The following is an 18,956-nucleotide window of genomic DNA, read 5'->3' on the forward strand; positions in this document are numbered from 1 at the left end:
CTGTTACAAAACAAATAGGTCACGGGGATGTAATGTATAGCATAGGGAATATAGTCAATAATATTGTAATAACTTTCTATGGTGACAGATGGTAATTACACTTATCATGGGGATCATTTTGTATTGTATAAAGATATTGAATCACCATGATGTACACCTGAAACTAATAGGATTTTGTTTGTCAAAAAAAGAATGCAGATGTATTAACTTAGTTTCTGGGTGTCAGGAGTCCAGGCATGGGTTGGCTGGGTCCTCTGCCTAAGGTCTCACCAGGCTACAGTTGAGGTGTTGGCTGGGGCTGTGGTCTTGTCTGAGGCTTGGGTCCTCTTCCAGGTTCTTTTAGGTTCTTGGTGTAATTCAGCTCCAGGAGTTATGAGACCCCATGCTCTCAGCTCTGGCCGTGTGGCCACTCCCAGCGTTTGACTTCCTGCCTGTGGCCTGAGGCCCAGATTTATGGGACTCCTGTGGCTCTGTCAGGCCCACTCAGATGGTCTCTCTGTTGATTGGCTCATAGTCTACTGTTTGGTCACCCTAGTTATGTCAGCAGGAGTGACTGCCACCACATTCACAGTCCCTACCTCACTCAGGGGGGCTGACGGTGGTGTGTACACCAGGACTGAGCTGGGGATCTTGGGGCCGTCTCAGAATCCTCCTTCCACATGGGGTGGCCGGCACCTGCCCGTAGGAGGAATATTGCGTGGCAAGCTAAATAGTGCTACTTCCTAATTGCTGTGAAGGAATCCAGAGTATTGAGGACGTGGTGACTTCAAACCTTGCCACTGTAAGAAAACACAAGCTGTGTGTCTCAGGAGAGTCCTAGGTTCCTGGAGGAGGCAGGCCTCTGCCTGGTTGGGGTTAGAGTTGGCAGGGAGGCCATGGGGCAGTGTGAAAATCCTGAGATTTTTGCCAAGGAGAGGAGGGTCACACATCCTGCCCACCCTGAACTGTGTCCACACTGGCCCGAGGAAATAGAAGGCAGTTCTGAATTGTTTACCTGTTACTAGGAGGCTAGTGTTACATAGCATTGTGTCAGAGAGATTTATTTCTGTCTTCTCTGCAGTGTTGTCCCGTGCACAGATCTGTGAGGGAGCGTGGGACACATGCCTGTGGGTAAATCGCCTGGCGCAATGCCCTCCACTAATTGCTTCTTCTGCTGCCTCTCTTTCTCTGTCACGGCAGCCTGGGAGCCAGTCCTTCTAGCAGGAGTCATGGGAATTGCGGTTACTAGGTGTTCGTCTGCTCAGGCAGCCATAACAAAGCACTACAGACCAAGTAGCTTAAGCAAGTTGATTGTCTCTCAGTTTTGGAGTCTGGAAGTCCAAGATCAAGGTGTTGGCAGGATTGGTTTCTCTTGAGGCCTTTCTCTTTGGCTTGCAGATGGTCGCCTTCTCTCTGTGACCACACATGGTCTTTCCTCTGTGTGCATACATCCCTGGTGTCTCTTCTTCTTATAAGGACATCAGTCATACTGGATTAGCACCACACCCTGTGACCTCATTTCCAACTTAAGACCCTATGTCCAAATACAGTTGCTGGGAAAAAATAAGTGTTATACCCTCCTCATGAGAAAAAGGGCTACTCATATATAATGTGTGTGTCATATGTAATATATATTATATATACATACATATGTGAATATATAATATAGCATATGTAAAGTATATATGATATATTTAATATATAATATTATATGATAAAAAAAGAGAGAAGTAGGCAGGGACGTTGCAGAGGTTGGTGTAGGGTCCACACTCAGCTCGGGTGCTCCAGCTGGAAATCGTCGATGGGAGTGCAGGGCTTTGGTGGGGAAATCTTTGATCTGTTGAGGTGTCGAAGGGGTTCTATCCTGCTGCTCTTCTTCCACAAATAACTCCCAGGTTTGGGTTTTCAAGGACCCAGCCTGCTGCAGGAATTCCTGTGACCTGCAGGGCCTTTTCACAGAAGCCAGCACTCTTTCAGGCATCCTGGAGCCGCTCTGCTCCTTCTTCCTTTGCTCCCCATGGCTCACGTGGGTCCTCTCACCAGGACTGTCAGCAGAGATCTCCTGACCCAGTGCTTGCAGTCTGCAGGCACACTGGGGGCTACAAGGGGTGCCGTGGGGGAATCTCTTTTGAGGCTCAAGGCCTCCACCAAAGTAAGTTTCTTTTTTAAAAACAGTGCTCTGATGGAATGGGCAAGCTAATGTTTTAAGATTCCAAGGCAGAAGGAAACTGACTTTATGTTCGATGAGTTCTATAAATGGAATGTAGTTAAGATAAACTGAACACAGACAGTTCTGCTCCTCTCCTTGTCATCACCGTCCTGTGCCTGTCCCAGGGAAAGTCTGGGACCACTGGTCTCCTGGCAACTCCCGTCACAACAAAGCCTGTCCACCTCACTCTCAGAGTGCATGCTGCCCTCCTCAGTGACTAAATGGTGATGTCGCTTTTGGAAACTTTCTTCTGGAAGAGGATGGGCTCTTTCGGATTTCTCTGTACTTTCTGTGGGGACTCAGCAACTGGTCATGATAAGGAAGAGAGACGAGGGAGCTAATGCTTGCAATGATCATAAAGTCAAGGTTTGACCTTTAAAAGAAAATGGGAACATTTTTAAATGTTGTTTCATCTATCACACATCAAGGCTATCTGTCCACAGGGAAGAGGTCAGACTGACATGGAGCCAGCAGGAGGCTCAGGTGATTGAGTGACAATTCTGCACCTTATCTCAGGGCCAGCTGACCTCGAGCTGGAGGCTGATGGGACTCTATCACAGCTGTTGAAGCAGTCTTGAGGAACACCCTGGCCTTGTAGGGAGCATTACGTTGGCCCAGGAAGAATAATTTGCTCACATTGGGGGCTTGATTATACAATCTCCAAGGGTTGCTATCCTGTGGTTTGGTCTTGCCTTGCATTATTTTTGAGTACAGAGCTATACCTAATTTATCTTTGTTGGTCTTATGGTGGCCAAACTGTGCTTTGTACATAATTGGCTTGGTGGATCTTGAATTAGAAGAACAAGAAAACAGAGGCTTAAAATGGAAGGGGATACTTCTCTCTTCCCATCTGGGGCAGCTGATGGCTAGGAGCTTCTGGAAGTTTGCCTTGGGTTTCCTCAAATCCACAGTGTGGAATTAAATAAATGTGTAAAACTCTCAATACTTCTCTCAAAGTTCAGAAGTCCTATAAATGCGACTGACTTGGTCCACCTTGAGATCTGGACCTGATGCCTGAATTCAGATTCTCTGGGAGCTCATGCAAGGAGAGGCACCACTACCTAGTCCCAGAACGTTTTAATCAAATGGAAACCTGTACCCAATAAACAGTTTCTCCCCATTTCCCTTCCTCCTTGTCACTGGCAACCACTAATCTACCTTCTATGTCCATGGATTTGCCTATTCTGAATGTTTCATATAGTGCTCGCTTTGGCAGCACATATACTGAATGTTTCATATAAATGGAGTCATAGTATATGTGGCCTTTATGAATATCCTTTTTAAATACTTTTTATTATGGAAATTTTTAACATACTGGAAAATAGAAATATTTGTTAAATGAGCTGCATGTGCCCATCACACAGATTCAGGTATGATCAACCTCCTGCCAGTCTTGTTAATGGCAGTTTCTTTACCAGGGAGGAGAAGCAGTATGTGAATCGATTCTGGAAAGAAATCCGAGTGGGAGATTTTGTGCGTCTCCGCTGCAATGAGATCATCCCTGCGGACATTCTGCTGCTCTCCTCTAGTGACCCGGATGGACTGTGCCACATCGAGACTGCCAACCTGGATGGAGAGACCAACCTGAAGCGAAGGCAGGTGGTCCGTGGCTTCTCAGAGCTCGTAAGTGACCTGATACTTCCAGGGTATCCTGGGCACCAGTCCATACGGTACCTCCCATGCTGGCCTTCTGAGCATCAGAGCACCTGCACCCCACCCCCTGTGCCCCACCCCCACCCCCACCACATCATCAGGCCAGGCCACTTTTCCTAGTAGATAGGTGTGGAACTGAGGGTCTGAGAGGATCCCTGACCCGCCTGAGCCCATGACCAGCCTATGGCTGTGGGGAACAGGACCCAGTTCTTATAATTCTGATTTCCACTGTACATTTCTGAGTTTCTCAAAACAGTATTTAAAATTACAAAGAACATTTATGACCAGCTGACTCCTGGCTTTTATCCAGTTGTTGTTCTGGTTTGCTAAATGGCAACACAGCAGAAGTAATGCCCTATTCTGAGAGTGTAGCTCTGGAATATTTTCTCCTCAAGGGTGTTTCTGAGTTTGGCATCAGATCTTCTGTATCTGAATTCTGCTTTAGAGAGCCTCAGCCACAGCTTGAAGATATACAGTTGATGCTGAGTGAGAAGTAGGAAGGGAAATGTGGGGTCTGACTGACGGCACTCACCAACAACAGCCTTGTGGCTGGAAAATTCAAACCCTGTCAGGGGTTTCTAACCTTCTGTTCACTCTTGTCCCTGCAGGTCTGTGTAGAGGATGCAGGGGTCAAACTCCAGGTGAAACGAAAGTAGCATGAGTTGTCAGGGATGAGGAAGTGTCTGGAAGGGAGTTCGGCCAGCCTAAGCCCTATTCTCCTAACACCTGGTCTGTCCCAGGCTGCCTGTCTCAATCATGCTTGGGAGTCTTGCCATCAGCCTATACTGAAGGAGGCTTTAAGAAGTGCCCAAGGAAATGAGCTCCTGCATTTCAGAAAGGATGCCACTGGGGAGTCTCTTTCTCTGTCATGTAAGATGTGTCCAAGGTCATAAACTGGGGATTTTCTTCCTCTGTCACTGAGACCTCTCCATGAGCTCCCATAGGAGAACTAGCCCTGGAATCAAGACCAGGCAGGCTTCTTTGGACTGGTTGGCTTGTTTTGTAGCTTATGGATCTCATCATGAGCACTGTCGTATTTTGGGTGGGGTGTTTATTGCACAGGATTTATTTGGGGCTGGCACTCGTGTGTGAACGTGATTCCCCCTTGGTCACTGTGACAGCCAAAGGTGCCTCTACGCACTTTTAGCTAGAATTCCACAAGCTGGGGCTCCCCACTTTGCCGTGGCTGGTGGGGACTTCTGAGCCTGACACTCCTCCAACCTACAGTGCACTTGGATGTCATCACCAGCATCTTCCCCCATTTATTTCCATCACAAGTTCCTCATTCACTCTTTTTAAAAAGTTGAGATGTAATGGACATACAATATTATATTAGTTTTAAGTGTACAACATAAGGATTCAATATTTGTTCATATTGTGAAATGATCACCACAGTAAGTCTAGTTAACATCCATCACCACACATGGCTACAATTTTGTTTTCTTGTGATGAGAACTTTCAAGATTTACTCAGCAACTTTCAAATATACAGGGCAGTATTGTTAACTGTAGTCACTACTCATTTACTTTTTTTTTAAGCCTTCTTTAGTGCCAAGTATTTTTTTTTCTGAGCTGCCTCAAATCTTTCTTGCAATGACACAGAGCTGACATAAATATTCAAAATAGCCATCTTTTAAAATGCGGTGCTGTCATCATCCCAGAGCAGGAGAGCTGGTGGAATTTAGGGGTTTCCGACTTCTGCATTGATTGTGCCCCAGGGTTTGGCAATAAATGGGGGATCACCTTCCACTCCCACCCCCTGGTCCCCTGTTCTCCTAAGGCTGGCCTCACTTCCAGGTTTTCTCCACCAGGTCTGCCCCAGTCTCCTAGACTAGAGCCCAGAATTCCAGGGCACAGTTCAGTGTGTGGACTAAGCCTGAAATCAGTATGGCGGCTGCATGGCCTGCTCAGTTCTTGTCATCTGAGCATGCACGGGGTTATAAGGAGGCAATGGCTGCACAGGCTAGACTTTTACCCTCCTGGAGACTGGCCAGTGTGCATGGAAGATGACTGTACCATGAGTGAATACATAGGAATCTCTAGTGGGTGCAAATTTGAAAACTGGAGAACAGAGTGTACATGTTTGGGGTGGTGGTGTGGGGAAAACCACATAGGTGTATCTCCTTGACCAACCCTCAAGAATAACTTCCACATTTCACATCTTCTAATTTTATTCAGTTGCTGAACCTGGTAATATCTAAAAACCTCCTCCACCTACTTTTTTCCCAAACAACAACTAAACATTTCATAGCTCGGTAGTGCTTTATCTAAGTGAGCTGTTTGTAAGTTGGATGTTTATTCAAGGATGGCTACGGACAGACACATCCTATATCACCCTCCCTCGGGTCCGGTGAATGCCTGAGGAAGTAAATGGAGTTGAGCCATAATTTAGTCAAAATAGCCAAAATTAGCAATCAAAGCAATTCTGATTTAAAATAAAAGTTTCTTTATCGGCACCCAAATTCTTCAGTATGCATGCACATTGTCCCTATTATTGGAATATTTTTTCACTTTTTCTTTTATTTTCCTTTTTCTTTGAATGTTCAAAGATATTTTTCTGGTAGCTGACTTCCCATTCATACATTATCATTCTGAAATGTAAGAACTGCCCCATGGAGAATAAAGACAGGAAGTTTCTGGCATTTAAAAGCCTGACATTTGGAAAACTAATATCGCACACTATGTTAATTATGCTGGAATTAAAGTTAATTAATTAAGATAAAACAAAAACTATTATTTTTTTTAAATTAAAAAAAATTAAAAGCCTGACAATTGGAAAATCAGAGTTCTGACTACAGCATTATAATGCCAAGACCATTTTAGTTCTCAGTATTTAAGTAGGTTTTCGTAGAATGGAGTCAGCTAGTGTATCTCAGACACCTGAAGAACTGGGTCCTGTCAAATACAAAGTGCTATGTTGCCATTTTGATGACTGGTCAGTTGGAAGTAGTGGTCCCTAGGAAAACTTAAATTAGAAGCAGCTTGCAAAACTGAGGTGACGAAATGTGACAGGGACTCTGTGTGTACATCAGGGTCTGGTGAGGAAGCCGAAATTACACAGAATTCAGTCAGGGCAAGTTTGATGGAAAGAATTCCAGTGGGGGACTGTGAAGTGAGAACAAAGACTTGCCAGAACACAGACCTAGCTGATGGAGCAGTCACTTGTCCTGGTACCTAGATAGTGCCCAGGGAAGAGGTCCCCAAGGTTGAGTCTTGTTTTCATGGCTGAGGGCATGATGGTAGAAGAGTTTCTGAGGGGCTAACCTGGCCAGAAGTCAGCCATCCACAGGAAAGTGCTGAGCCAGGGAACTTGGGAGATGCCAGGGGCAGCTGCTGGCCACTGGGCACTAGTTGGGCTCTAGGGATGCCGCCTTCTTCTTGTGGTTCCAGCTGCTGCAGTGGACAAAGACTGAGTGGTGGCTCTTTAGAAGCCAGCCCATAGAGCCCAGATCTGCACATGCAAAGGGACCAGGAGAGGGTGCAGGGAGGAGTAGCCCCCCTTGGGGCCAGGGCCCATACCCTCAGGGTCTCTGGTTACCCTGAGCTGAAAGCAGAAGAAAGCATGTGGCAAATCTAGTCGTGGACATAAACACATTGCAAGCTCCTTGCCTTGGAGACACCTGGAGGGGGGCTGGGAAGTGGAGAACAATCCACACACCCTTCCACCTGAAGGCCAGCCCCTTCTCCTGCAGCATACCTCCAGCGCCCTCTACTGACAAGGCAAAAAAAGTAGCTCCGTTTCCCGAAGTCATTAATGAAGAGCTTGTTTGCTTAGGGAAGGATGCTTGGAAAGGGGGAAGTGGGAGGCACTGAGGCTGTCCAGGTCGAAAGTGGCTGGGTCCCAGGTTTCTCAGTCCGGGGCACGGCTGGGGCGGTCCATGTGGTGCCCATGGCTCAGATGGCTCAGCTGGCACGTGGAAGGCCCTCACCTAGTTCGTAGTGCTCCCCGGCAAGGGAGTGAGCATGCTGACCGTCTTCCTGAAGTCGCATCATGGAGAACGCTAGAGACCACAGTGTGTCACCTACCCCATCTCCTCATCAGGTCCACGCCCTTTTCCTGGGAAGATGGTAATCATACACTGTTCCATAACTCTCAGGGGAATCCGTTTCTCACTGTCTATGAAGATGAATAAGAAGAACCTAGAATACTAAACTACCCAGTGGGGACCACAGAACTGGTTTGGACCATGACTCTGCACATAGACCAGAAAAGTATATGGGACCTTTTTACTTGTATCAAGTGATGACCACTATACTGATCTTCCATCCCTTTGCTTATGGCAGGAGATGGCTTAAATAAATAACTTAGATTGGTCCTTGAGCAAAAAAAAAAAAAAAAAAGAGGGACTTGGTCCATGTGCTGCAGGGTCTAATGGTTTAAGGCAATGGGACCAATACCCAGAGGACTCAGGCTTGTTTACCAGCAGACTCCCAATACAGAAATTGTACAGGATTCATGGACTAGAAGCAGGAAGGCAGCATGCACGGCCCACCCAGACCTTTGAATCTGAGGATAAGGCCCTCAGACACTGGGCAATGACCCCAGGACCTTGAACCCCCTAGCCATCTGGCCTCTGGCAAAGGAAACAGAGATAATGGGACTTCAAAATAAACAGACAGTTTAAAAGTGGGAGCCAAATTGGCATTATCCCAGAAGTAATAGAGAACCCCAGTGTTTCACACAATGCTCTCGGGATAACAACTCAAATTTGTTCAGGCTCCCCTGGTGTCAGACCTCATCATGCTTCTCACATTTGTAGTAGCACAGACATTTTAAAAACAACTTCACATATTTTAGAATATAAATCTTATGAAGTAATGATTATCATACCCTTTTACAAACCAGAAACAGAAAATGCCAAGACAGGAGATTCTCCCAAGGTACCCCCTGCTGTGGCTCCCTGAATCAGGGTAGAGCTGGAGGCAGTCCTGGGTTCTGTCACCTTCTGAGTTGGCATGGATGGGGGGATTCTCCAGCATCCAGTCCTTCCGTTTTGCACTAGGCATCTGCTGTTGCTTCTCTGTCTCTCTCTCTCTCTCTCTCTCACACGCACACACACACACTCTCATTCTGACCCACAGCCCTGCCCATGAGGCTGCATGCAATTAGCCTCTATACAGGTAGAAGTGTCTAATTCGTCTATAACATTTGCACAGTGATTTCTGCAAACATAGGAGTTCCTTAGGCTGATAATTTTATATAAAAATATTTTTAGAGACTCATTTTTGTGATTTTCATTCTTTCAACAAATATTTATTGAGCACAGACTATGCCTCAAATGCTTCAAATAGATGCTTCTAAGCAATGTATTGATCAAAAGAGGCAAACATCTTTCCTGTCATAATGTTTACGTGATCTTTGTAAACAGTGATATGCACTGAGGAGTAAATGATAAAGCAGAAGCAGGGACGTGAAATGTCAGGTGGGTGTTGGAATTTGGGATGGGAACTGAGCAGGGCAGGCCTCCCTGAAGACAGCAGGAGAGTCCAGACCTGAGATCTTGCTGCTGAACAAGCTATGTTAGTATCAGGAAGGAGCCTTCAGGGACTGACTTCGGTGTTGGTTAATTTACTGAGAAAAAAATGTTCGTCCAGTTTATCTCCTGGGTAGACCTATGGGATTATTTCCCACAACCCTGGCTACACCCACAGGGCCATCTGCTTCAGGCTGTTGGGAGCAGTGATTATGAGGCTTTAAGGAAGAGCTGAAATCGCAAGCCTGGGGTAGCTAGCTCTTCTCAGGTATGTGTGGGTGTGTGCACATGGGTGTGCATGTGTGCCTGCTGTGTGCTCCCCCTGAGGAAGAAGGATGACACTAGTATGGAAACTTTCCTAGGCTGGGGAGAGTCTGTGAAGCACTAGTCTAAAAGATGTACCTAATGTCTAGACTTGCACTGATTCTAAGACAGTGATGTGGCTTTACCTCGATTTTGCATATAAAGTTTTACTGAATTCCCAGCAACATTCTTGGGTGCCAGGCACTCTTAGGCAGTGACAAAGCACAGAGTTTCCTTTATAAGGGAGAGTTAAGCCTCCCCTGAACTACTTGGCAGAATTCAAGGAGCTTAGAGAAAATCGCTTTACATTCCATATGTGTAGGAGACAAAATTATTATGTTGTTTGTTGTTTCTACCTACACATGCTCTCAAAATTATCTCTACCACAGGAAGACTAGCGGTGAATAAGGACTGTTTGCAAAATCTTGCACCAAAGCTGTTTTTTCCTTAAGATTTTCAGGTTGTTAGTCTTTAACTAAATTAGCTACATGCTCTGCTATGGAATGAAAGAGGAAACAATCTATCATCTAAGTGGAAAACAAAGACAGCTGTCCGGATGTATTAATTGGAAAGGTCAATATCAAGCCTTTACAAAAAGATTCATGATTTTCTTTTACATATTGAAGTATAGTCACTAAGCTCATAATTCATACTGTGGGACATTTTCATTCCCAAACTTAATAATCAGATACTTTAGTTGAATGATATGAAATATGTAACAGGAAAGATTTTGAGAAAGAAAATTACTTTGAAAAGACAACTGTATTTAGACTAAAATTTTAATTCTAGCAAGTGGATATTCAAAGCAATTTGGTTAGGTAGGTAATATAATTATCTGAGATATACCATGTTTTATAATATCAACTGTGTTTACTTCATGGGAAATATAAATTTATTACATAATAAGATTTTTGTTTGTTTTCTAATCCTCATGACTTTGCCACAGATTCTTTGCCTTGAACCTGTGGTGTAGCAAATCAGTGCGTGTGGAGAATAAAGCACTGTGATCTTAATGAGAACAACTAAATGCCATGAAGTTGATAATACTAGGCTAACCTGACATATTAATCCAAAAAGATCTTACTGTATATGGAAACTTGAACATTCTTTGTGTACATTTAAATTCACGTTTTTGTGTGACTAGAAGTGGTCATTTTTTATTCCAGGAAAAAGACAACCAAAGCCTTAATAGGTTTTGTTCTATTTATGGTGGTATGTGATCTGAAATACTATCTTTCTCTTTGATTATATTTTCACTGTTAAAAAAAAGTAATCAAATTTCAACTTTGCTAAATGTAGTTGAATTGCATTCACAATTGCAAAGAGTTTGGCTTGTGTGTGTGTGTGTATGTGTTTCTGGGCTAGAAATTTCTTTACCAGTGGGAAGAGCTGACAAGGTGAGATCTGTCCAGTTGACACTAAGTTCCTCTTTGTAAGTGGGTATGGATGTGCATGTTTATGTGTGAGAGAGAGAGCATGTGTGTGTGCACGCAGCAAATGTGTCAGTACATGTGTGTGCACACACGCAAGCATGGGAATGGATGAGTGTGTTCGTGTGCACACACTTATGAGTGTGAGTGTGCAAGGCATGTGTACGTGTGTGCAGGTGTGGCTGTGTATGTTCCAAAGAAGAAAGCAAAACGAAATAAAAGGGCTTGACTTATCACCTTCTGTTATCTTTAAGGAGAGGATAAATATTATTTCCTGGGCTAAGACAAGATGTTCAAGAAGCAGATTGATCTGTAAAAGGAACATTCCTGGGGAATCTGGAATTGTCAGTCTGGTTATTGAGCACCTATTGTGAACTGTGTTCATGAGGTGGGGGGTGTCTGGACAGTCCGGTCTTCGGTCAGTGGACTGGGGAACACTTTGCTCCTTGATGGGGTGCCTGTATCTGGTGCTGTATCCCTTCCACTTGTTTTGTGAGCAGAGCCCCCAGTCAGAGGAAAATCCCTGTTTCCACAACATGAAACCAGTCACCACACCCTGATTGCCACAGCATTTGAATTCTTTGAGTTATTCTAATTTTGTTTCTGAATTTGTCAGAGTCTATTTTCCCATTTCACCAAGAATTACTTGGGAAGTTATGTAATGCTTTCAGTTTGCATGTGTTCCTCCAGTGAAAGGCAGTACTTTGGTTCTCATTTGGTATTAGTGCTTCCTAGGATTTCTCCTTTTCATAAGTGAGACACACCATATATGCGTACGTATACACAGAGATATCAGTATACACATTTGTACCCTCATGACGATATTAATATAAATCATGTCTTACAAGAAACCTGTCTTAAGCAAGAACTATACTTCAGAAGACACTATTACCTACTTCTGTGTGGATGAAACAGTATTTCCTAACATCTAAATTGGGTTTCAACTGTAATGAAATAAATTCAGGGCTTTTTCACCATTGCTAATGAATAATCCATGTTGTGAAATGTACCCGATGATGTGACTTAACAGACCCCAGTGAGAATTTTAACCAAGCTGAGATCAGACCTAAAGCAAACCTTTTTAGTTTGTTGGTTTTCACTGAAGTTGTTCTTCAGTAGTATATCTGTCAGAATGCCTTATGCTCACCTCCCATTATAAAAAAGCATGTCATTGCCAGTGACAAAAGTCTTCCCCTCCAGTTCCAGAGAGCAAGCACTTAAGTACATCTGGTGTGGGGTTTTATAAGTTAGAATTGGGCCAAAGCTTAAAATCATTCTTTCTCGTAACACACACACACACACATGCACACACACACACACGTGCACACACCACTTACCCAAACAAAAATGTCTACATGCGGTTCTTGTGTCTTTGAGAGAAAGGAAAAAAAACACAGTTCTCACTCACCTGTAGGGGCTCACTTTTCCACACTAGCACCTGCTGTAGTCCAAAAATGAGCCCTTTTGTTTGGTTAGCTAAAAAAGACCAACTTCAAAGCATATGGATTTAGGTTTGTTTTGGATGTGACTTCAAATAGTTGGTTTGCTTATCCGGCCTTTATCAAGTGTTCTGGAGCCTTGACCATCAGGCAGGAAATTTTGTGGAGGACAGACTTGTAAGGTTGACGGCTCCACCTTGGCACAGTAAAGCTGGTGTTGGCCATGGAAATCCGTCTCTGGTATCCTGAGTGTTGGCCTTTCAAAGCTAACAGTGGGCAGAGAAAGGTGGTGCATGTAGGGTTGGGTTCAGTTGCTAAGACTGGACTGTTCATCTCAAGCATTAAAGTCCAAAGGCTTGGATAGTAGCTTGTTCCTGCCCGTTTGGAATGTTCCTGCAAATCATGCACCCTTGGGAGACTGGGGTCTTTCTGACAACCTGCTTGTAAATCTCTTGTTGATAAAAGATCCAGGGGCTGGCACCACCTGGAACCTGGAATTGGTGGGAGCTCTGTGTCAGTGTTAAGAAAGCTTGTAACCCTTGTGGTAAGAATACTGAGACTCTCCAACCTCCCATACCCTGAGTAATGATACCCATTCATACTCATTCAGTGCCCACTGTGTGCCAGGCCCTCTTCTAAGTCTTCATATGACATTGCTTCTTCTAATTTTCTTGATGACTCTGTGAGGGAGAGCTGTTATTTCTGCAAATCAAAATTTTAATAATGCTTGGAATTAACAGTAGCTTTGGATACTCCCAAAACATGGAATTGGGTACTTGTAACGCTGTAACAGCTCCATGGGTAGGTCAGTTTAAAAAGCTACTTTCTAAAGGCAGTGGTTGATCCCCACCGTGTGTTCACTGACCTGCCCACATTGAGGGAATGGGATTACTAAGTTCCTGGTTTACTTAGATCATAGGAGGGATCTGCCTCTCCTCCAGTCAGGACACACAGGCCCATGGTGGTGATGTTGGTGGCACTCACCAGTAAGTTCCCCCTTGCTGTTTTGGTCAAGCCTGGGTATAGCAGTTCCCTGAGACCCCCCACAGCACAGGCCAGGTGCCAGCCACACTGTCCCAGAGTGAGTGCTCAGGGTGATCTCCCTAGCCTCTCCAAGGAATCCTCCTGGGGAATTGGGAAGAAATGCAGGGTATGTCAGGGCTGGAAGGAAGGAAGGGAGGAGGGCCTGGCGTCAGCTTTGGGACGCTCCAGCTCTCAAACCCCACCTCTGAGGCCTCGGGGCCCAGGGCTGCCCGGCGGTTCCTGCTTCTTTCAGTTTTCATCTGCAGGAGACAGTGCCTCAAGGCTTCAAAGGGGTAATTCTGTTTCTGCGCAGATCATGTTTTAAATGTGCATGTATTCATTTGCTAAAGATGCCACAACAAAGTCCCACAGACCGAGTAGCTTAAATAACCAAAATTTCTTGTCTCATAGTTCTGGAGGCTGGACGTCCAAGATCAAGGTGTCCCAGGGCTTGTCTCTTCAGAGGCTTCTCTCTTTGGCTTGTAGATGGCTGTCTTCTCCCCGTGTTCTCACACGGTCTTCCCTCTGTGCCTCTGTCCTCATCTCTCCTTATCAGGACACCAGTGAGATTGGATTAGGACCCACCCTAATGTTTTACCTTGATTACCTCAAGACCCCATCTCTACGTTCTGAGGTGCTGGGAGTTAGCACTCTACCATAGGAATTTGGGGAGAGGACACGACTCACCCCGACAGTGCGGTGTCAGGGGGAAAGCAGTGCCATTTCTGCAGGTACTATTAGCATGCTGATCACCTCAGATCAACCCACTGTTGCATGCCACGTTCCTTCTCTTCCACTGCCAGGAGGAAAATGCTTTCTCTTGATGAACTTATTGCTAGAAACTTGAGCCCTAGTATAGTAGTCCCCCATTATCTATGGGGGATGCATTCCAAGACCCCCAGTAGATGCCTGAAACCACAGATAATACTGAACCCTATGTATACAATGTTTTTTTTCCTATACGTACATACCTGTGATAAAGTTTAATTTACAAATTAGGCACAGTAATAGATTAATAATAACTAATAATAAAATAAAACAATTATAACAATATGCTGTAATAAAAGTTATGTGAATGTGATTTCTTTCTCAAAATATCTTATTGTAGTCACCCTTCTTTTTTTTTTTTAATTTTATTTATTTATTTGACAGAGAGCGAGAGTAGGAACAATCAGGGCAGTGGGAGAGGGAGAAGTGGGCTTCCCGCCGAGCAGGGAGCCTGATGCGGGGCTCGATCCCAGGACCCCGGGACCATGACCTGAGCCGAAGGCAGATGCTTAATGACTGAGCCACCCAGGCGCCCCGTAGTCATCCTTCTTGTAACGATGTGAGATAAGACAAATGAGATGAAGTGAAGTGAATGAGGCAGGCATTGTGATGTGATGTTACACTGCTGTTGATCTTCCGAGGATCCTTCCAAGGAGGATCATCTGCCTCCGGATGGCAGTTGACTGTGGGTATCTGGAACTGGAAAGAGTTCAGGGGGACTGTGGTATGGTTGCCAAAGGCTGAGGCAGGATGGCTTCCTCTGGCTGGCTGCAACCTGCTGAGAATATATATATATTAGATATTAGATATTAAAAACTCTGTGAATGACAGTGGAACAAAAAGAACAAGAATTTGTACTATTGGGAAGATTTCAAAAATTTGGTTAGAGTTCTTTTAAGTGTGTGTGTGCATGTATGCATGCGTGCGTTAATGCGTGCGTGTGTGTGTGTGCAGGCCACTTAATAGTGCATGCCACGCCAGGACACAAACGCTCCCTCCTGAGTAGTTTGTCTTAGAAATAGTGAGGGGCAGGTGGGCACATCACATCTGCCTCAAATGTATGACTTAGAAAGGTCCCCCCGGCCTCGGGGCCACATGGAGGACATCTAATCTCCCCTCCACAGGCAAGTTCTCCAGATCTTTGAAAGCTGCCGGGTAGCTCGCCTGTGGCCTCCGCAGCTAACATTTGCCAGTACTCACCACTTAGCATGTTATTAGTATGGTTGATCGAAACCCATGCTGGGAGGTGCACAGGAACCCCTTTGGAGCTTTAGACATGGCTGAGGGCCTGGCCCGCCAACACTCTGGCTCCCTTGGTGTGGGATAGGCAGACACGGGGGTGTTCCAGGCTCCCCACGGCTGCGGACCATTACCCCAAGACAGGTACAGTTGCTTCCCTCATTTACAAATAAGGTGGCTCAGGTCCCAGAGGTTAGGTGTCTTGCCTAAAATCTTGCAGCTACTCAGAGGAGGGGCCACTGCACATATGTGTCCTGGCTGCAGAGCCCATTCTCACAGTGCCCCTCCTCCTGCCCCCTGGCTTGCTTCAGCTCATCGAAGGCAGGCTTCAAGGGTGCTTGCATCTGTCCTTCACTCCCCACCACCAGCAGCCTGACTTGGCTCCTCCTCATACCTTCTCAAGGGCACTGCACGGTGTCCATGCAGTGTTTCTCATGCCGTCAGCCCCCCACTCTCTGCAGCGACTGCCAGTCATCCACATGGATCGCAGTACTCTTCTGGGCACTCTCCGCTCAGAAGCCTGCAGGGGCTGTTGGCATGGTGGTAAAGTTAAGGAGAAACTCCTTAGGCCAGAACAGACAGAAGGTAAGTTGATTACTGTCTAAAAATCTGACTGCAATGGGCTATGTAGCAGAAAGCTTGGTCTAGAGAAACTGCTGACGCCAAGAAACAGGTCAGGGCAAAATGCGTGTGTATGTGTGTGTCTCCATATGTCTCTATAACATATGCATACACACATATGTGGGTGCATATATGCACATAGATACAGTAGATAAACACACATGTGTATGAGTTTCACTTAAGATTTTGTTTGCTAAGAGAGTTCCAGTCATTTGAAGTGTTGACAGAACCCCGACTAGATGATTTCTAGGGTGCATTCTGACTCTGCCTTTCCAGGCTGTGATTTTGGTCCATAGCTTCAGTCCAGGAGGCTTTGCTGAGGCACGACGGGAGCTCTTGCAATTGAGCACAGACACTGAGCTCCGGGGTTCTGCAATGGAAGGACCTGGCTTGGGCCCTGAGGGACCTCTCTCTTTATACCTCCCGACTGGTAAGATGGGGGTGATGGGGGACCCTCCTGAGGCTTGCAGATGCGATGACATGACCCATCTGGGCCCACTGCATGTGCCCGGCTCACACTGCTGTTAGCGGGTTGTAAGGATAGGAAGTAGTTGGCTTTTCGGCAAGGGTACAGCCCTGGGGGCCCTGCAGTTGGCACGGCAGGGCTGCATTTGGGCTTAATTACTGTGACACCACCTTCAGGGATCTGACCAAGATGTGGAGAGACAACTAAGCCCTCCCTGTGTCTTTGCTTTCTGCCCTCCTTGTGTGAGAAGCAGCCAGAGTGGAGGCTGGGAGGCAGTGTTGAGGATGGGGCCTTGTTCTTCAGAGAATGGTTGCATCCAGGTTGTGCAGATTAGAAAATAGGAGGTTCTGAAAGACTCATTCATTGCTCACAGATGTATTAAGCACATGTGTGCCAGGTACTGTAATTAAAACAAAAAATCCCTTCTCTCAAGGAGGCTCTGGCTAAGTAATTTGATCTGTTGAGTGGAGCAGAGCTGGATTCAAACTGAAGGCTGCCTAAAGTAGCAAGGAAGGGATAGACCAAGCCTCCTAGGCTGCCTGTTACTTGCTAAGGGTGGAGGAGGCTATCTGGCCATGTGGCTCCTCAGTGCTTACGGATGCTGCTCATCCCATTCCCTCCAAGAATTTAAAAACCCATTAATAGTATAGATGAGCAGAACTGGGAGATGCTAAATGCTAAAAAACTAAATGCTGTGCCCTCCAGTTATAGTGAAGAAGAAATAAAGTTGTACATCCTTGGCCTGTGAAGTGATCTGCAACTTCCTGCTTTCTCAGCTTCCCAACCTGCTGTGGTAGCCACAGCTCTTCTCACCCCTTCTTGCTGGCTCAGAGGAAATCCCCATTTTCTGAGGGTACAAGGCACTGCAAGAGCCTGATGAGAAAGATGCTGGGGTTGGGGGTCTGAGAAGAAGGAGCCTGGGCAAGCTTGGTCCCCCTTGAAGTTGGGGGCTGGTGGCAGACCTGCCTGGAGAGCCGGCTTTGGTCCTGCACTTGCTAGCTTGTGACCTAGAAATCATATGACTTCTCTGGACCTCAGTCTCAACATCTGCAAAATGGGAACAATGCCAGAGGTCCCTCTTTCCTGGCAGGCCCATAGTCAATGGGGGTGGCCATTCTTATCACCAGCTCTTCTCCTGCTCCTGCTGTCCTTGGTGGGCTTCTGGAGGGAGGTGGGGGCAGCCCCTTTGGGCCTAGCAACATGGAGAAGGGTTCACCTCACTGTGCAGAAGAGCCTGATAATGAACACAATAGATCTGTCTCAAGTGGGAGGCCTGCCTTCAGCTCCGTCAGTCCACAGAAATAATGGCGAGGCAGAGAGTTTATAAAGTGGCTAGTCGAGAATTGTCCAGAGTTCTGGGAAGGAGGCGGCGGCATCATTGACCCCTTGCCCAGGGCTGTGGGAGTCCCTGCCCACCTGTGCCCAAGAGCGGGGCGGCTGTAATGCTGCAGTAAGAGCAAGCTTTCCATGGCAGACTGCCAGCCGCTGAGCCATGGCATGCCAGGTCTGTAGCTTTAACCTGAGCCTCCCTGGCAGAAGAACACGGGAACAAGTCCGGCAGAACCAACACTTCGCGGGGCTTCTAACTGACTCAGCTACAGGGGCAGGGGCAGTGCTTCTAAAGGAAAGTTCTGATTTTGAGAGGGAATTCTTTTGTCACATCCTGCAGTTCTTGGCAGGCATTCCACAGAGAAAGGGAGGATATTGGCGTGATGTGCTAGCGGCTGTTAGACAAATCTCCACCGGCAGCCCGGGAGCCTGGCTGCAGTGCTGAGCTCAGCAGACACCGTGCCCCACAGTCCAGTGCCAACTTCATTAGAGGGTCCACGTGGCCACCAGGGCTCAGAGATGCTCCCCCTCAAGCTGGAGGACTGTTGTAAAAGCCAGGCTTACAAAGGGAAAATAATCCAGAAGCAAGCCTTAATTTATGTTCACTGTTTCTCCTGCCTCCTCGTTAAGTGCTCACCAGGCACACTGCAGAATTACCCTCTGCAACCGGCAGGAGCCCTTAGCTCTTGGCACCTTGAATCTGGGGGCAGAGCCTGCACATTTGTAGTATCACAGGTGGAGTGGTCCGTGGTAATAATCCTTGTGTTTCAGGGAGGTAAGTTAAAGGTGGCTGAGATCACCAGGAAGGGAACGTGTTCGGTCCTGGAAACCCATACTGCCTCACGGATCTTTAATGAACTGTTGCACATGATCCCTTGTGTTCCTAGGTCCTTGCTCCAGAGGTGGGTCGGTATGCAGCAGCATTGCCCTCACCTGGGGCTGGTGAGAGACGCAGAGGTCCCAGGTGCCACCCAGACCCACAGAGACAGGATCTGCAGTTTTTACAAGATCCCTGGGGGATTCA

At 46.3% G+C, this 18,956-nt stretch overlaps 1 protein-coding gene across 1 annotated transcript in view; it reads left to right on the top strand.

The window, feature by feature from the left end:
• Nucleotides 1-18,956, top strand: part of ATP10A (ATPase phospholipid transporting 10A (putative)) — a 200,844-nt gene that overhangs the window by 71,905 nt on the left and 109,983 nt on the right. The window contains 1 exon segment of the mRNA XM_035023939.1: nucleotides 3,607-3,811. Coding sequence (XP_034879830.1) covers nucleotides 3,607-3,811 — 205 coding nt within the window.

This window comes from Mirounga leonina, unplaced genomic scaffold (genome assembly GCF_011800145.1).
Source record: "Mirounga leonina isolate KUSES-001 unplaced genomic scaffold, KU_Mleo_1.0 Mir_178, whole genome shotgun sequence".
Taxonomy (NCBI): Eukaryota; Metazoa; Chordata; class Mammalia; order Carnivora; family Phocidae; genus Mirounga; species Mirounga leonina.